At 48.3% G+C, this 16,469-nt stretch overlaps 1 protein-coding gene across 3 annotated transcripts in view; it reads right to left on the bottom strand.

Moving 5' to 3' along the window:
• Positions 1 to 16,469, bottom strand: part of LOC146871825 (ATP-dependent chromatin remodeler CHD8-like) — a 3,469,548-nt gene that overhangs the window by 943,771 nt on the left and 2,509,308 nt on the right. For all 3 annotated transcript variants that reach the window (XM_085651762.1, XM_085651758.1, XM_085651757.1), the window contains 2 exons: positions 13,041 to 13,130; positions 12,552 to 12,655 (listed from right to left, as the gene is read on the bottom strand). In XM_085651762.1, coding sequence (XP_085507888.1) covers positions 12,552 to 12,655; positions 13,041 to 13,130 — 194 coding nt within the window. The remainder of the gene's footprint in view (positions 1 to 12,551; positions 12,656 to 13,040; positions 13,131 to 16,469) is intronic.

Below are 16,469 nucleotides of genomic sequence, written 5' to 3'. Positions count from 1 at the left end.
AATTTTCTAACAAAAGAGTTCTAAACCCTCTACCCTTGATTACAGTGAATGTTTATTTTCTAAAATTCTAAAGGGACTTAAGCAAAGCCCTAACAAGACTTTTAGTAGTTTGGTAAAAATGCCAATTTGAACAAATCAGAATTCTAAAGGCAATTTAAGAGTTCTGTCGTGTGATCAGGTGGTAACCAAGTAGTCCAACAAATGCAAAGTTGTATATTGCACCGCTGATCCACCAATGTAGGAAACTGGCTCTATATATACTACAACAAAATTAGGTATAGTGTGTATAGAGTCCAGGTGACCCCAGAGGTAGACAGAGGTTAAAGTTAGATAGAACCTTACTCTCTAAAGTGGTAGCTTGGTCGAGCAGTAAGGGAGTATCAGAGCACAGTGTTAAGCATTTGTTGTACACACTCAGTCAGCAAATGAATTCACACACTCAAGAACTGAACTCTAGGCCAATTGTTTTGTATACAAAAAAATATACTGTTCTGTTATTTCTAGATCCAAGCAAGCCTGGTACAGGTAAGCATGTAAAAACTTTTCAGCTACAAGAGGCTGTAGTTGAATACTTTCAAAAGATAGTAGGACTTTGTACCAATTCGAGTTTACAGGGGTAGCAATTAAATACACAAAGTTAATAGACTCAGTACAAAGGAATCAATAAGCTTTTCCAGTAAAAATGTAGGTAATTACTTTTCGGATTACTTTTATTAACACAGTGCTGGATCCTAGATTCAGCACTGGGGCATTTCCTGAAAACAGTTGAGTAAATGCGTTTTAGTTAGAGGTAACATTTTTAAAGAATATTATTGTATTTCAAAACTTGACACTTAGAAACTTTTTCACATAGAATCACCAATGTTATATTATGGGAGAAAATTCACTTTGCAGTTACGTTACTTTAACGTTAGTTTTCTTACTCAGCACTGGGACATTTCCTGAAAACAGTTGAGAAAATGCGTTTTGGTTATGTGTGTGATTTTTAAGGAATATTCTTAGTTTTCAAAAGTCGACACTTAGAAACTCTTTGGGAGAAAAAGTGTCAATGTTATCCTAGGAGGATAAACAGGTTATCGGTTTCGAGGTAAGTAATCGGTCTTTTGAGTCAGGGTTCTGGAGTTAGACTCAGGGGGTCTCCCAGGGTCAGTGATGCACTGTTGTTGCACCCCCAGTGGCACTAGGGCGGCCGGGTGCAGTGTTGAGGTCCAATCTTACCCTATGGAGGATAGGGGGACTCCAGTTGGTGGTTGCTGGCAAGCAGGCCATGGGGTTGTGGGAACAAAGCTCCTAGGGTTAAGCTCAGGGCAAGTTGGGGACCAAGTTATCACCAAAGGGGCACCCTCAGCGGCACTACGGTGGCCGGGTGCAGGGTGCTGTTTTGAGGTCGGATGCCCTGTTGATTTCAAAGGAGATTCTCTGGGACGAAGAAACACTGCAGGCTCGGGGACGAGGATCTTCCAGGAGTGACCACCACTTCGAGGGGTAAGCTGGCACGTTGAGGGTTGGTTAGGCACCGTTGGGTTGGGCACACAAGGCTGTGGGGCGTCTGGTGCAGGGGTGCCTTGGGATATCGGATTTTCTCACCCGCTCTGGTCGCGGTAGGGGGGTCCTCTGGATTGAGGCTGCAGGCGTCGTCTGGAGGCTTGAGGCAGGTCAGGGGTCCCCGGATCTCGGGTCAGGATCGCCGGGGAACCTCCTCGTGGTATTTTTCCACTCGAGCTCGGGCGGGTTCGGCGGGTGCAGAGTGAGCTGGATTCGCGGTTCCCGGCTGGCACCAGAAGCTGCAGTTCAAACACGTCCGGTGTTCACGGGAGAAACGGCTTGGAAAGTGAAGACAGGCAAGTCCTCTGGGGTTTTGAGGCTGCTATCTGCTGGTCACGCCGGGTTTTTGCCGGAGCAGCTTCGAGGGGAGACAGGCCTGTAGGGCTGGGGACAAGACAGTGGGCATCGTCCTCTTGTTAGCTCTGCACGGCTTCTCGTCCTTCTTCTCTTCTTTTTCTTCTGGTTGCTGGATCTGAGGAAGGAAGGTTCAGGGTGCCCCTAAATACTACATTTAGGGGTGTTACAGGTAGGTAAAGGGCAGGGACCAATGGGTCCCTCCCCTGGGGTGGGTACACCCCCTATTCTGCCACTCTTCAGTGGGAGGGGGGCAGGAGCCTGTCCCTGGTTGGCTGGGTCCCCCCAACCTCAAGATGGCAGGGACCCGAGGTTGTGCTTCACCTCAACTCCCCCAACTTAGGGGTGGAGTTGGCAGAGGTGGGCACACCTCTCTTCCTCACTTGTTTTTCCAGCCGGTTCTCCCGCCCAAAGTGGGGGGTAGAACCAGTGGGGACCAGTTGCTGAAAGCAGCCAATGGGCTGGAGAGGCTCACAAAGGCAGCATGCCTTTGAAGCTTCTCCTTCGTGAACCCTGCCCATCCTGGAGGAGGAGGCTTGGCACCTCATCCCAGGATGTGCATTGTTTCAGACCCCCGAGAGCAGCAAGCTCTCGACCCAGGGGTCCAGAAAAATATATGGTGGTGGCAGCAATGTACTGGTCCAAAAGTTTCTAAGTGTGGACTTTTGAAATCTGAAAATATTCTTTAAAAATGGTACAAACTACGAATACGTAATTACTTACATGTTTTAAGTAAATGTCCCAGTGCTGAACCTAGGAGTCCAGCATTGGATTACACGAGTAACGCAAAAGTATGCATTTACTTTAAAAAGCCATTCATTTCAATGTACTGCATTTACTAAGTATTGTAACCTACTGCATCCCCTGTAAATCAAATTAAATACAATCTTCATTGCTTTTTAAAACTGTTAATAACAAGTAACTTATTACTGAAAATAATTGAATGCTTACCTGTATCAGGCTTGCTTGGTTTTAATAAAATAACAGTATGTTTTATTTATACAAAAACAACTGGCCTAGAGTTAAGTTCTTGAGTGTGTGAATTCATTTGCTGACTAAGTGTGTACATCAAATGCTTAACACTATCCTCTAATACTGCCTTACTGCTCGACCAAGCTACCACAAATAGAGAGTAAGGTTCTATCTAACTCCAACCTCTGCCAAACCTCTGGAGACCCTTGGACTCTATACACTGTATCTCACTTTGGAACAGTATATATAGAGCCAGTTCCTTACACCACTGGTATGTTTTTAATGTTACATAAGGACCTTATTTCCTTGAAAGACAAGTGAAGGTAAGGGGTGAGGTCAAACTCCTCAACCATGTCCTGTATGTCATTATGGTTATCTTCACTAGTAGCTGGGTTCTTATTTTGAGAATTTTCTAACAAAAGAGTTCTAAACCCTCTACCCTTGATTACAGTGAATGTTTATTTTCTAAAATTCTAAAGGGACTTAAGCAAAGCCCTAACAAGACTTTTAGTAGTTTGGTAAAAATGCCAATTTGAACAAATCAGAATTCTAAAGGCAATTTAAGAGTTCTGTCGTGTGATCAGGTGGTAACCAAGTAGTCCAACAAATGCAAAGTTGTATATTGCACCGCTGATCCACCAATGTAGGAAACTGGCTCTATATATACTACAACAAAATTAGGTATATAGTGTGTATAGAGTCCAGGTGACCCCAGAGGTAGACAGAGGTTAAAGTTAGATAGAACCTTACTCTCTAAAGTGGTAGCTTGGTCGAGCAGTAAGGGAGTATCAGAGCACAGTGTTAAGCATTTGTTGTACACACTCAGTCAGCAAATGAATTCACACACTTAAAGACTGAATTTCCAACCAATTGTTTTTGTATAAAAATATTCTTTTTTGTTATTTTATTTTCTAGAATCAAGAAAACCTGGCACAGGTAATCAATAAATACTTCACAGTAGTAATGCAGTTTGTAAATAGTTTGAATTGCAATTGTAAATGTACTTTGATTACTGAAGTGTTACTGATAATGCAATGCTTTACAGAATACAGTACATCAACTTTTGAGATTACTTTTCTTACACAGTGCAGTTTGCCTGGATACTGCACTGGGACGATTCCTCTAAACAGGTAAGTAAAAGAGTTTTTGTTAGTTCGCACAATTTAAAAGAATGTCTTTAGGTTTTCTAACTCCACACTTCGAAACTTTTCACAGAAAAACAGTCAATGTTATCCTATGAAGGAAAATAGTCTTATCGGTTTAAAGGTAAGTACTTTGTTGTGGGAGTTGGTAATCTGGGGTTAGACTCCGGGTTCCCCCAGGGTCAAGGATGCACTCTTGTTACACCCTCAGCGGCACTAGGGCGGCCGGGTGTAGAGTGTGGACGCCCAATTTTATCCAATGGGGGCTGGGGGCCTCCGGTTGGTGGTTGCTTAAAAGCTGGCAACAAGGTTGTTGGAGCAAAGCTCCTGGACTTAAGCTCAGGGTAAATGGGGGGTGAAGACGTCAAGTCCCGGTAGGATTGCTGATCCTCGTCGCCCTCAAAATAATAGAGTTTGTCCTATTGTTCTTCGACTGGTTCGGGTGTTTTCGGCGGTTCTGCGTCCTCGTTGTCTCTTTCGACTTCGAGCGCGGGTTTCGGTGGAATGGTGTATTGGCTCATCTTCTCGTCTAAGCCCCTTTTTCGTTGCAGGATGCTCGCCATTTCGGCCTCGAGCCTCCTTTTCTTCCTCTCCATCTCGGTGGCATGTTCGGCGTCGAGGGTTGGAGCGCCTTGCTTCGAGGCCATCAACATCGATGCAGGCCCTTCTTTTCTCGGCGTCGAGGTGTCCTTTTCGGGGGCAACCTTTGACGATCTAGGTTTTTCGAGGGCTTTCGCCGATTGGGAGTTCTTTTCGAAGGATCCGCTTGGCTGACTGTCCTTGGTTGCTGTGGTCTTCGTCAAGTGTTTCGGCGGCAATGCTCCCTTCGAGGACTTGGCTTCACTCCTACGAGTGGCGCTCGGGGCTTTAGCTTCACATTTTCGGGTGTTGCTCTAGTCTCTAGGGGTCGGCGACTCCCTTACCTCCTTCGACGGCTTCTTATGGACCTCGACGACCGTGCAGTCCTCTGGTCCTTCAGCGATGTTGTCTTCCTCTCCACTGGAGAGGCCCAAGACCCGGAGCAATGGAGGTGGCCCCTGCCTGGTGTGGTTTGCCCTTCTCTGCCTCTCTCTTACTCGGAGTGTCTTAGGTGTGAACGCAGAGCACGCAATGCAGTCCTCGCTGTTGTGGTCGAGCGGCAGGCAGAGGTTGCAGACTGGATGCTGGTCCTTCTGGGCGTATTTGTGGTGGGAATTGGTGCAAAACTTGAAAGGTGTTTTGTCCATTCCAGAGCTCAGGGAGCCCCCTACGAGCGCATTCTCCACTGAACGTCGAGATCTCAGTTGAAACCTTCTCCCTCGTCGTCCCGGTTACCTGACCTGAAGTCTGGTGTATCTGAAAACTTTGATCTTTGTCAATTTTCTTCTCTTTTCCTGGATTCCTCTTCCAAAACTCTGGAACTCTTCCGTAACGATCCAGACCCAACGGCGGAAAAAATAATCTGAAGATGGCGGCCAAAGGTGGGAGCTTTCTGAGGAAGCACGTCGACGTCACGAAGGACACCAAATAGTGGTGTGTCGACGCCCACCTGGGCCACGAAAATGTTTTTTTTTAAAAAAGACTACAATTCCAGACCCAACCTATTGAAACCAAAGGGACACCCAACGATGAAAAACACCTCTGCACTCAGACTGCCTGGAGCCTACCGAGGTGATTTGTTGGTTTGCCTTAGACCTTGCCCCATACTTAACTTAACTAGATGGTGGAATAATGCACAGCATAGTGAATCCAGAAAGATTCACCCTGCAAAACCTAGCTTCCTACACAGAGTTACTTCACTGCAGGCACCCAAGAAGAACAGTGGGGACTCTGGACCGAGAAAAGAAGATAACGGAAACCACCACTGCAACCATGCCCCCTAGCCCGAGTCAAAGGTCAGCGAGGTCCTGAGACCCTCCAGAGGTGGAACCCACCTTGGGTTTGCCCGGAATGGCTTCCAGTCGCCATCTGCAGCCTCATTGAGTAGGCCCCTCAACTGCGAGTGTCCCTTGCAGCATAGCCTAAAAGCACCACTGCACCCGAGCCCCACAGATCAAGGAGAAGTGGAACGGCAGTGTCCCTATGTGCCCAAGCATCTCGAGAACCTAGCCACCCTGTTGGTTCAACCGGAATGACCCCCACGACCCAGCTTGCTGTCTCTTTTGCCCAAGACTGTTACCTATTGAAACCAAAGGGACACCCAACAATGAAAAACACCTCTGCACTCAGACTGCCTGGAGCCTACCGAGGTGATTTGTTAGTTTGCCTTAGACCTTGCCCCATACTTAACTTAACTCCAGAAGATTGGTCTGGTAAGTCGCTGCTAAGTACCTGTATACGTTTATTTCCCCATAGGATAACATTACCACATCAAACACAATACAAATATGTGAGAAGTTGGCCTGGCATATGCTGTCCACTAGTTATAGGGGACACCTTGCACCAGTCCAATTCGACTCTTAAGGTGATAGGTTAAAAGACAACCTTTAAAGAAAGCTATCCTAGTGGTAGCTGTGGAGAGCAGCCTTCAGGCTAAGTCTTGAAGGAGTGTTAAGGTTATTGTTTTACCATGGATAACCTCTTGAATGACCAAATGAAAGAGTAGTCCACACAGGTATATATTAAAAATATATGTATTTATTCTAAGAACAAATCCCACTAGTCTCTTGAGAGGCTGGAGGTAAAGATACAATTCAGTAAAGCATTTATAATCACAATAAATAGCACTGGAATCACAGGGCCCCATGGGGGGACCAAACCATATATTAAAAAAGTGGTATAAGAACCACGACAGTTCTGCAGACAGTGCCTAGGGCACTTAGGATCGCTGGCCCCTTACGAAACCACCCAAGGTAGTGAGGACGGGGACCCACGGGGAGCGTGTGCAGTGGTGAAACTACAATCGGGATTCCTGTTAAACCCTATGGGAAATGTCGCGGTCGGAAAATGCAGGAATCTAGACACTTCAAGCAGGAGTTCAAGTTCAGGAGTTAAGTTAAACTCTTGGAGGGCCCACACCCACGATAGTACCGAGGTACCACTGCCCCAGGGAAGCCGGGTGCATAGGTCGTTTTCAGTGTCGGGTCGATGTCTCGTTTTCTATGGAAATACGTGAAGAACTGCTGCTGGCGAGAAGCGTCGTCGATGTCGTGCAGGTTGAAGATGTAGATCTTGAAGGAAAGGACCTGAAAGCAGAGGGGACAGAGTCTGGGTCACTAGCCAGTGACCAGGGGCCTCAGGAGAAAGACCCCTTCAATGTCGGGTGCTTCCCGGTCAAAGACGGTTGGTAGCTTGGATCAGCAGCCACGGGGTCCAGGAGGCGTCAAGGAAGGCCAGCTGCTGGAGGGCGACTGTCCACGAAGGATGAAGGCCGCTGCGGTGTTAGTGTCCAGATTGGATCCACTAAGCCTTGGCAACCGCAACCCACGCAAGGATAAAGAAATAGCTACGGTGCAGACCCACGAGGTCCGAGTGACTTCTCCAGCGAGGAGACTGTAGAGCAGGCCTGGAGCATCCAGGGGAGCTCTTGAAAGTGAAGTTTGAACTCCGCCAGGGCCCACCAGTCGAGAGACCAGAGACCGCGGGAGGCAGCAATTTGGAGTGCGTAAAGATGCGCCCACGGGTCGCTAGAGCGGGCTGTGGCGTCGTTCTTTGGCACAGGTGATGCTGAGAGGTTGGCTCAATGATGGGCCAAAGCACAACTTCCCCACTCGTCGGGTTCGTGTGCTGGGCAAGAGGTGGCTGGTGTCCTGGGGTATTGGGTATCTCGGCACCCACGGTGCTCAGCCTTGCTGTGCACACTCATTGGCCTCTGGGATGCTTGGGAACCCACCTCAGGGTAGGGAGAAGTCTTCGATGTCTGTAGGAGCAGCGGAGTGCCAACCGGGTCACTTGCAGTGTTTCAGGTGCCTGCCAAGCAGGGGGGTAACTCCTTTACCCCAAGGGAGATTTCTTCCGTCAGCTGAGCGGCAGCTCGTCGCAGTTTCAAGTCTTTGAAGCAGAGTTCTCGTTCAAGATTAATCTGAGGCTCTGGGCACCCTGCACCCACCTTTATCCAGGGATTAGGGGAGTGTCTAAATCAGGGCCCACCAATGGGAGTTAAGGCGGGAAAGGGTGGCTACACCCTCTGCCCTTTGTGTGTTTCCTGCCAGGGCAGGGGACAGGATGCCCCTGAACTGTCTGAGGCAGTGTATGCAGAAGTAGGCACTGGAGAAGCCTACGTGCAAGTTTGAAAGGCATCCTATGGTGCACCCACTCAGTTCCAATCCACATAGTCTGTCTGGGGAGGTGAGGACACCTCCCTGCAACAAGATCCCTATTGTCCAGCTGCCTTGGCTGGAGTTCTGCCCAGCAACAGGCAGCCAGAATCGTGTGGGTGGCGGGTAGCATCCATTTTGTACTACGTGTGCTCTTTTAAATTGGTGTCTAAAATCAACCGCTTTTACCATATCACCCCTCTAGCAGGGTGGAATCATGCCCTCTCTCCAATGACTGGATTGGAGGTATGATTCCAAGATGTTTGACACCAAACACGACATGGTTCTGTGCAGCCATTCTCAAGTTAGCATCCTATCACGATTGATTATAATGCGCTTAAGAGTATATGGTATGGCTGTACTACAAACAACCTTGCATTCGTTTTAACGAAAGTTGCAGGGGGGCCCTACTCAGGTAGGGGTTCCCCCTCACACATATCTCAGCACCCTGCCTTGTAGGATTAGCAAGGCCTGCTTTAGGGGTGACTTATGAGGATATGTGTGTTGTATTTAAGTGGGATACAGGATACCTATATCCCTGTAAGGGGTGCAAGCACCACCTTACCCAGACTACAGTAGTGGCCTGGTGGTGTCAGTTTGTATGGCTGTCCCAGGGGTGGCACAATGAGTGCTTCAGCCCCTGGTAGGCCTCTGAGGGACACATGCCCTGGGTACCTAGGGTACCATCTACAAGGGGCTCATAGGGTGTCCTCAGTATCCAATTGGTATGTACCTAGGGTACTCACATCAGTTTAGAGAGGAAGTAGATAGGCTGGGGTCCTGGATAAGAGGTCCACAGCCTGGCTAGAGTAAAAAAAACTGTCAAAACATCAGCAAAAAGTTGGGGGCAACTATGCAGTCGATGCCAATCTTCTACAAAATATATGTACCTGTTTCTTCAAAACTGTTATCTTAAAAAGTAATTACCCAATAACGAAGTTCTTGGTGTCAAACATTAAAAAGAAAATATGTACTATTTTTTTTTAATTGGTGTGCATCTCCTTATTGACTGTGTGTATGCAACAAATGCCTAACTCTCTTCCTTGATAAGTCTAAGTTGTGACAAAGTGCCCTCTTTCTGCATGGTAGTCCCCACTTTTTGCTGAACTGCTGACGTGCTTTGACTGAGTATGCCCTGGGCTCCTGCCAATCACGTACCCGCGTCCTATGTTCTTTCCCTAAAACTGCATTGAAAACAAAACCCAATTGCCATCTCTGGTCACAGGTCAGCCAGAGGTAATTGGTACCACAGGTTCCCAGGGCACTGTGACCAGGAAAGGCCTATAAGGGCTGCAGCACTTATTGCGCCACCCTTAGAGGTACTGTATCTTTACACACACACACTGCTTTTGCAGGCTGCATGTCTCGGTGCAGAACAAAGTGAAGAGTCGACATGGCACACATCCATGTGTGCCATACCTACAACCCACTGCCCTGGCATAGATCAGTCATCCCTCTAGCTGAGTGCCCTTTACCAGTGGTGAGGGTACAGGTGCATGAGCCCTGTACCCCTACAGTGTCTAAGTCCAGTCTTAGGCATTGTAAGTGCAGTGCTGCCATTAAGAGTATATGGTGCTGGAAGCTTGTCATTACGAACTCCACATCACCATAATGGCTACAATGAAAGCTGAGAAGTTTGGTTTTCAGCACATTAAACCCACACTGATGCCAGTGTGGGATTTAATGAAAAATGCACACAGAGGGCATCTCAGAGATTCCCCCTGAAAAACGGCCTACCAATAGTGTCCAGGCTGAGTGGCTGCTTATAGCTGCCACCACCAGACATGTTTCTAGACCCCTGGGTCGAGAGCCTACTGCTCTCTGGCGCCTGAAACAGTGCACATCCTGGGACGAGGTGCCAAGTCTCCTTCCCCAGGATGGGCAGGGTCCACGAAGGGGAAGCTTCAAAGCCTTGCCGCCTTTGTGAGCTTCCCCAGGCCACCTGCTTTCAGCAACCGGTCCCCACTGGTTCTGATCCCCACTTTGGGCGGGAGAACCGGTGGGAAAAACAATTGAGTAAGAGAGGTGTGCCCACCTCTGCCAACTCCACCCCTCAGGTGGGGGAGGCGAGGTTAAGCACAACTCTCAGTCCCTGCCATCTTGCAGATGTGGGACCCAGCTAACCAGGGAAAGGCTTGTGCCCCCCTCCCACTGGAGGGTGGCATAAATGGGGGTGTACGTACCCCAGGGAAGGGACCTATTGGTCCCAACCTTTTACCTACCTGTAACGCCCCTAAATCTAGTATTTAGGGGCACCCCTAAACCTTGCTTCCTCAGACAAGAAACCAGAAGAAGAAAAGAAGAAGGACCGAACGGCCGTGCCGAAGCAAGCAAGAGGAGAACGCCCACTGACTTGGCGCCAGCCCTACCGGCCTGTCCCCGCCTAGAACCTGTTCCAGCGAACTCCCTGTGTGTCCTACAGCCAGTAACCTCGAGAAACCCGGTGGACTGGTCAGCCTTCCATCCCACAAACTCTGTCTCCCGTGAACACCGGATTTGTTCATCAACAGACTCCAGCTCCGCAAGGATCCGCGGGTCTAAACCTCTCTGCACCGGATGCCCACTGCCCGAGTCCAAGTGGCCCAACACCAAGAGGAGGTCTCCCCGGCGAACCTGACCCAAAATCCTGTGAGCCCTGACCTGTCTCCAGCCGAGGACTGCAGACTCAAACCGGAAGGCTCCCCCCAACCGCGACCAGGAGCTGGTAAGAAGATCCGTCCCTAAAAGACACCCCTGCATCCGATGCACCACAGCCTTGGGTGGCCCAACCGATGGTGCCTAACCAACCCCCAGCATCCCAACTTACTTCTCCAAGTGGAGGTCGCACCCAGAAGACATTCGCAAACTGGAGTCTCCCCATTGAAAGCTACAAGGCACCCGATGCCAAAACAGCACTCTGGACCCGGCCACCACAGTGCCGCTGAGGGTGAATCTTTTGTGCTGGCCTAAACCCCTATTTTCCCGGAGCTTAAGTCCAGGAGCTTTGCTGCCACAACCCAGTGGCCTGCTCGTCAGCATCCACCAACCGGAGGCCCCTATTCCCCTATTGGATAACATTGGACCTCAGCAGTCTGTGGTAATTAGCATTTTCCTTTCCTCCATAGGATAACATTGAATGCTTTTCTAGGAAAAGTTTCTAAGTGTGGAGTTGGATAATCTAAGAAATCCTTTAAAACTGTAACTAAAACGCTTTTACTTACCTGTTTACATGAAATATCCAAGTGCAGTATACAGGTATACTGCACTGTGTAAGAAACGCAATCTAGAAAATAACTTACAAGATATTCTGCTAAAAATCCTAAACAAAGTATATGTACTGTATTCTGAAAAGCATTGCATGATCAATAACACTACTGTAATCAAATCAAAGTACATTTACAATTGCAATTCAAACTGTTTACAAACTGCATTACTACTGTAAAGTATTTATTGCTTACCTGTGCCAGGCTTGCTTGGTTCTAGAAAATAAAATAACTAAAAGAATATTTTTATACAAAACCAATTGGTCTGAAGTTCAGTCTGAGTGTGTGAATTCATTTGCTGACTGAGTGTGTACAACAAATGCTTAACACTGTCCTCTAATAAAGCCTTACTGCTGGACCACACTACCACAAATAGAGAGTGAGGTGCTATCTACTTTACCTCTATCTACCTTTTGGGTTCCACCGGACTCTGTGCACACTATACCTCACTTTGTTATAGTATATAAAGAGCCAGCTTCCTACAAGTGGGAAAAGTGTACAGATTTACCACACTTCATTTCGGCATTATAGATTTTTTATGAGCATAAGATTACATCGAATTACAGGCTATTACATTACAATGTTATTGCAAACATTACCACATCCTTAACAGCTCACACTAAAGCATTACATTTCCATTAAATATTCTACAGATAATGATCAACAATTTGATTTAAACATTCGTTTTCTTATCTACTTTTACTGTTTGCAGATAGGGGAACGGTGGGAAAGAAAACAAGCTTTGCCTTTTCTCTCCTATTATTACCCAACAAATCTTACCTCCTTCCTATGTTGCTCCCCTGGAGAAAAACAGAAGGGGTTCATTGATTGTGTTAGGAAAATAGAAGCAATGCACATGATGTGCTTTGCCGTTAACATGTCTTATGATATAGAAGAACCAAATGTCTCTATAAACTTTATAATCAAATATGCTGCCTTAATGAAATGCTTTGTAAACACTGTATGAAACGTGCCGTATGACTACATTACATGTTTATGAGATTACCATTTCAATGCCAAAAACGCACTGTTTAGACAGTAAGGTGGGTTGATTCACATACCATGCTTAAAAACTCCAAGAAGCAGAGATTTGTCAGCCTCTGTATCCCACCAGCCGGTTGGTACCTCCAAAGGTTCCACCTCTGGTAACCATATGTCAATTGCTCTGTAGGGATTACAGAAAGAAGAAAGTGATGCAATAAACAGAACACCAGTATTGCGATTACTTGATAACGACTCCAATAATCCTTGATCAAAGGAAAACTGATCTTAGGCTGTCTTTGACTGTATTTTATTTTATTTCTGACTGATCATTTTTTATAAGTGGCAGCACATATCGAAGAGGACCTTTCTATTCCACATGAATGTTTCTACATCAGTCAGATCAAGTCTAACCCGAGACAGCGTAGGAATTCTCTAATCGATCATGGGGCTGGTATATTGAATGATTACTGCTCTGGACGTAACAAATGGAACAGGTACGAGTGGATAAGGGTGCAGTTAGAAGAAAGCAGACATGGAAATGTAAAAACAAAAAACTGTGGTCATACCTGGCATCAGTCCCTCCCAGCACACGCATGGCTTGATCTCCAATAACCTCCTGCCTCAGATAGTAGAGCATCCGGACACGAAGTAGCACCCTGTGAATTTTCAAGGATTAAGATTGAGTTATACAATATTCAACAGCCAATGCTGTCTCCATCACTGCAGCTGGCCTTAGTCAGCAAGTGGTATTAATCTTATGCCATGATATGACACCGGGAGAGCATTCGGAGAGCTCAATACAAACAACTGAGTAGAAGAAATGCTTGCAGACAGTCGACAACCAAAATGAAATTAAGAAGACCAGAGGTTCTCAATCTCATTTCACAACACTAGAAACAACTGTGTGGTCTAAAGCTTTGCCTTACTCGATTAATAGGCTTCAAAGTTATGTTACCCCATTAGTGTTAAAATTCTCTTCGAAAACAAACACCATGTCTGTTTTGTAGGAAGCTGGCTCTGTATATACTATACCAAAGTGAGGTATAGTGTGCACAGAGTTCAGTGGAACCCAAAACGCTGCTGGCTGCCAGACACACAGGCATTTTGCTCCTGCAGGTTTGAGGTGGGAACAGGCCGGTAGGGCTGGGGCCAAGTCAGTGGGGGGAGTCCCTTCCCTGGGGTTGGTAAACCCCCTATTATGCCACCCTCCAGAGGGAGGGGGCATAAGTCTCACCCTGGTTGGCTGAAACCCCTATCTACAAGTTGGTGGGGACTCAGAGTTATGCTTCAACTCGCCTATGCCACCTGAGGGGTAGGGTTGGCAGGGGTGGGCACACCTCCTTCCAGCTGGATCTTCCGCCCAAAGTGAAAGGTCAGAACCGGTATGGACCAACTGCTGGGAGCAGCAAAAGGCCTGGAGAAGCTCACAAAGGCGGCAAGCCTTTGAAGCTTGCCCTTCGTGGACCCTGCCCATCCTGGGGGAGGAGGAATTGAACCTCGCCGATGGATTTGCATTCTTTCAGGCCCTGAGAGCAGCAGTCTCTCGACCCAGGGGTCCGGCAACATGTCTTGTGGTGGCAGCTGAAATCAGCTACTCAGCCTGCACACAAGTGGTTGGTCGTTTTTCAGGGGGCATCTCTAAGATGCCCTATGAGTGCATTTTTCATTACCTCCCACACTGGCATCAGTGTGGGCTTAATGTGCTGAGAAGTTTGTACCAAACTTCTCAGCTTTCAGTGTAGCCATTATGGTGCTGTGGAGTTCGTAATGACAAACTCCCAGCACCATATACTCTAAATGGCAGCACTGCACTTACAATGTCTAAGATTTGTTTTAGACACTGTAGGGGTACAGGGCTCATGCACATGTACCCTCACCACTTGAGGGGTGACTAATCTATGCCAGGGCAGAGGGTTGTAGGCATGGCACACAGGAATGTGTGCCATGTCGACTCTTCACTTTGTACAGCACCAAACCACGCAGCCTGCAAAGGCAGTGTGTGAGTGTAAAGGTACAGGGCCTCTAAGGGTGGCGCAATAAGTGCTGTAGCCCTTAGAGGCCTTTCCTGGTCTCAGTGCCCTGGGTACCTGTGGTACCATTTACCAGGTACTGACTTGTTGAAGTAAAGTGGCTTTCTGTTGCAGTAACTCCCCCCACTTTTTGCCAGACTACTGATGTACCTTTTCTTGGTGTGCCCTGGGTCCCTGCAAATCAGGTTCAAAGGCACTGTGTTCTTTCCCCAAAACTAACCCAATTGGCATCTCTGGCCACATGTCAGCCCCTGGTAAATGATACCACAGGTACACAGGGCACTGTGACCAGAGAAGGCCTCTAAGGGCTGCAGCAAATATTGTGCCACCCTTAGAGGTCCTGTACCCTGACACACACACACTGCCTTTACAGGCTGCATGTCTTGAAGCAGAACAAAGTGAAGAGTCGACATGGCACACATCCCTGTGTGCCATGCCCACAAAACCACTGCCCTGGCATAGATCAGTCACCCCTCTAGCAGGGTGCACTATGCCAGTGGTGAGGGTGCATGAGCCTAGTACCCCTACAGTGCCCAAGTCCATTCTTGGGCATTGTAACTGCAGTGCTGCCATTAAGAGTATATGGTGCTGGGAGTTTGTCATTACGAACTCCACAACACCATAATGGCTCCACTGAAAACTGGGAAGTTTGGCATCAAACTTCTCAGCACATTAAACCCACACTGATTCCAGTGTGGGATTGAATGTAAAATGCACAACAGAGGGCATCTTAGAGACGCCCCCTGAAACTAGACCAACTTCTAGTGACCTGACTGAGTGGCTGCTTAGACTGCCACCAACAGACATGTTTCTGGACCCCTGGGTCGAGAGTCTGCTGCTCTCGGGCGACTGAAACAAAGCACATCCTCCCCCAGGATGAGCAGGGTTCACGAAGGGGAAGCTTCAAAGGCCTTTGTGAGCCAACCCAGACCATTTGCTGCTTTCAGCAATTGGCCCCCACTGTTTCTACCCCCCACTTTGGGCGGGAGAGCCGGCGGTAAAAACAAGTGAGGGAAAGAGGTGTGCCCACCTCTGCCAACTCCACCCCTCAGGTGGGGGAGGCGAGGTGAAGCACAACCTCGAGTCCCCGCCATCTTGAGGATGGGGGGACCCAACCAACCAGGGACAGGCTCCTGCCCCCCCCTCCCACGGGAGGGTGGCACGATAGGGTGTGTACCCACCCCAGGGAAGGGACCCATTGCTCCCTTCCCTTTATCTACCTGTAACACCCATAAATCTAGTATTTAGGGGGCACCCTGAACCTTGATTCCTCAGATCCAGCCTGACAACAAGAAGAAAAGAAGAAGGACCGAACAGCCGCGCAGCCAGCTAACAAGAGGAAGAGGCCCACTGACTTGGCCCCAGCCCTACCAACCTGTCTCCCCTCAAACCTGCTCCTGCGACATCCTGGTGTGTCCTGCAGCCAGCAACCTCGAAAATCCCGCAGAACCTGCCTGCCTTCACTTCCAAAGACTGCTTCTCCCGTGAACACCGGATTTGTTCAAACTGCAACATCTGGAAGCAGTCGGAGACCGCGAATCCAGCCCACTCTGCACCCGACGAACCTGGCCCGAGCTCGTGTGGAAAAACACCATGAGGAGGTCACCCCGGCGATCCTGACCTACCTCAAGCCTCCAGCCAACGCCTGCAGTCTAAATCCAGTAGGCCTCCTTAACCACGACCAGATGCTGGTAAGAAGATCTGACCCCAAAAGGCACCCCTGCACCTGACGCCCCACTGCCTTGTGTGCCCAAACCGACAGTGCCTAACCAACCCTTAACTTCCAAACTTACCTCTCCAAGTGGTGGTCGCACTCAGAAGTCATTTGTCTCCCTGCCTGCAGTGCTTTTGCAAACCGGAGGTTCTCCATAGAAAACAACAGGGTGCCCGACGTCGAAACAGCACTCTACACCCGGCCGTCCCAGTGGCGCTGAGGGTGCACCTTTTGTGCTACTTTGTTTCCCC

Source organism: Triturus cristatus, chromosome 1_1 (assembly GCF_964204655.1).
Source record: "Triturus cristatus chromosome 1_1, aTriCri1.1, whole genome shotgun sequence".
In the NCBI taxonomy this organism is placed as follows: Eukaryota; Metazoa; Chordata; class Amphibia; order Caudata; family Salamandridae; genus Triturus; species Triturus cristatus.
The sequence above is the reverse complement of the archived record's forward strand: the minus strand, read 5'-3'. Positions and strand labels throughout refer to the sequence as shown.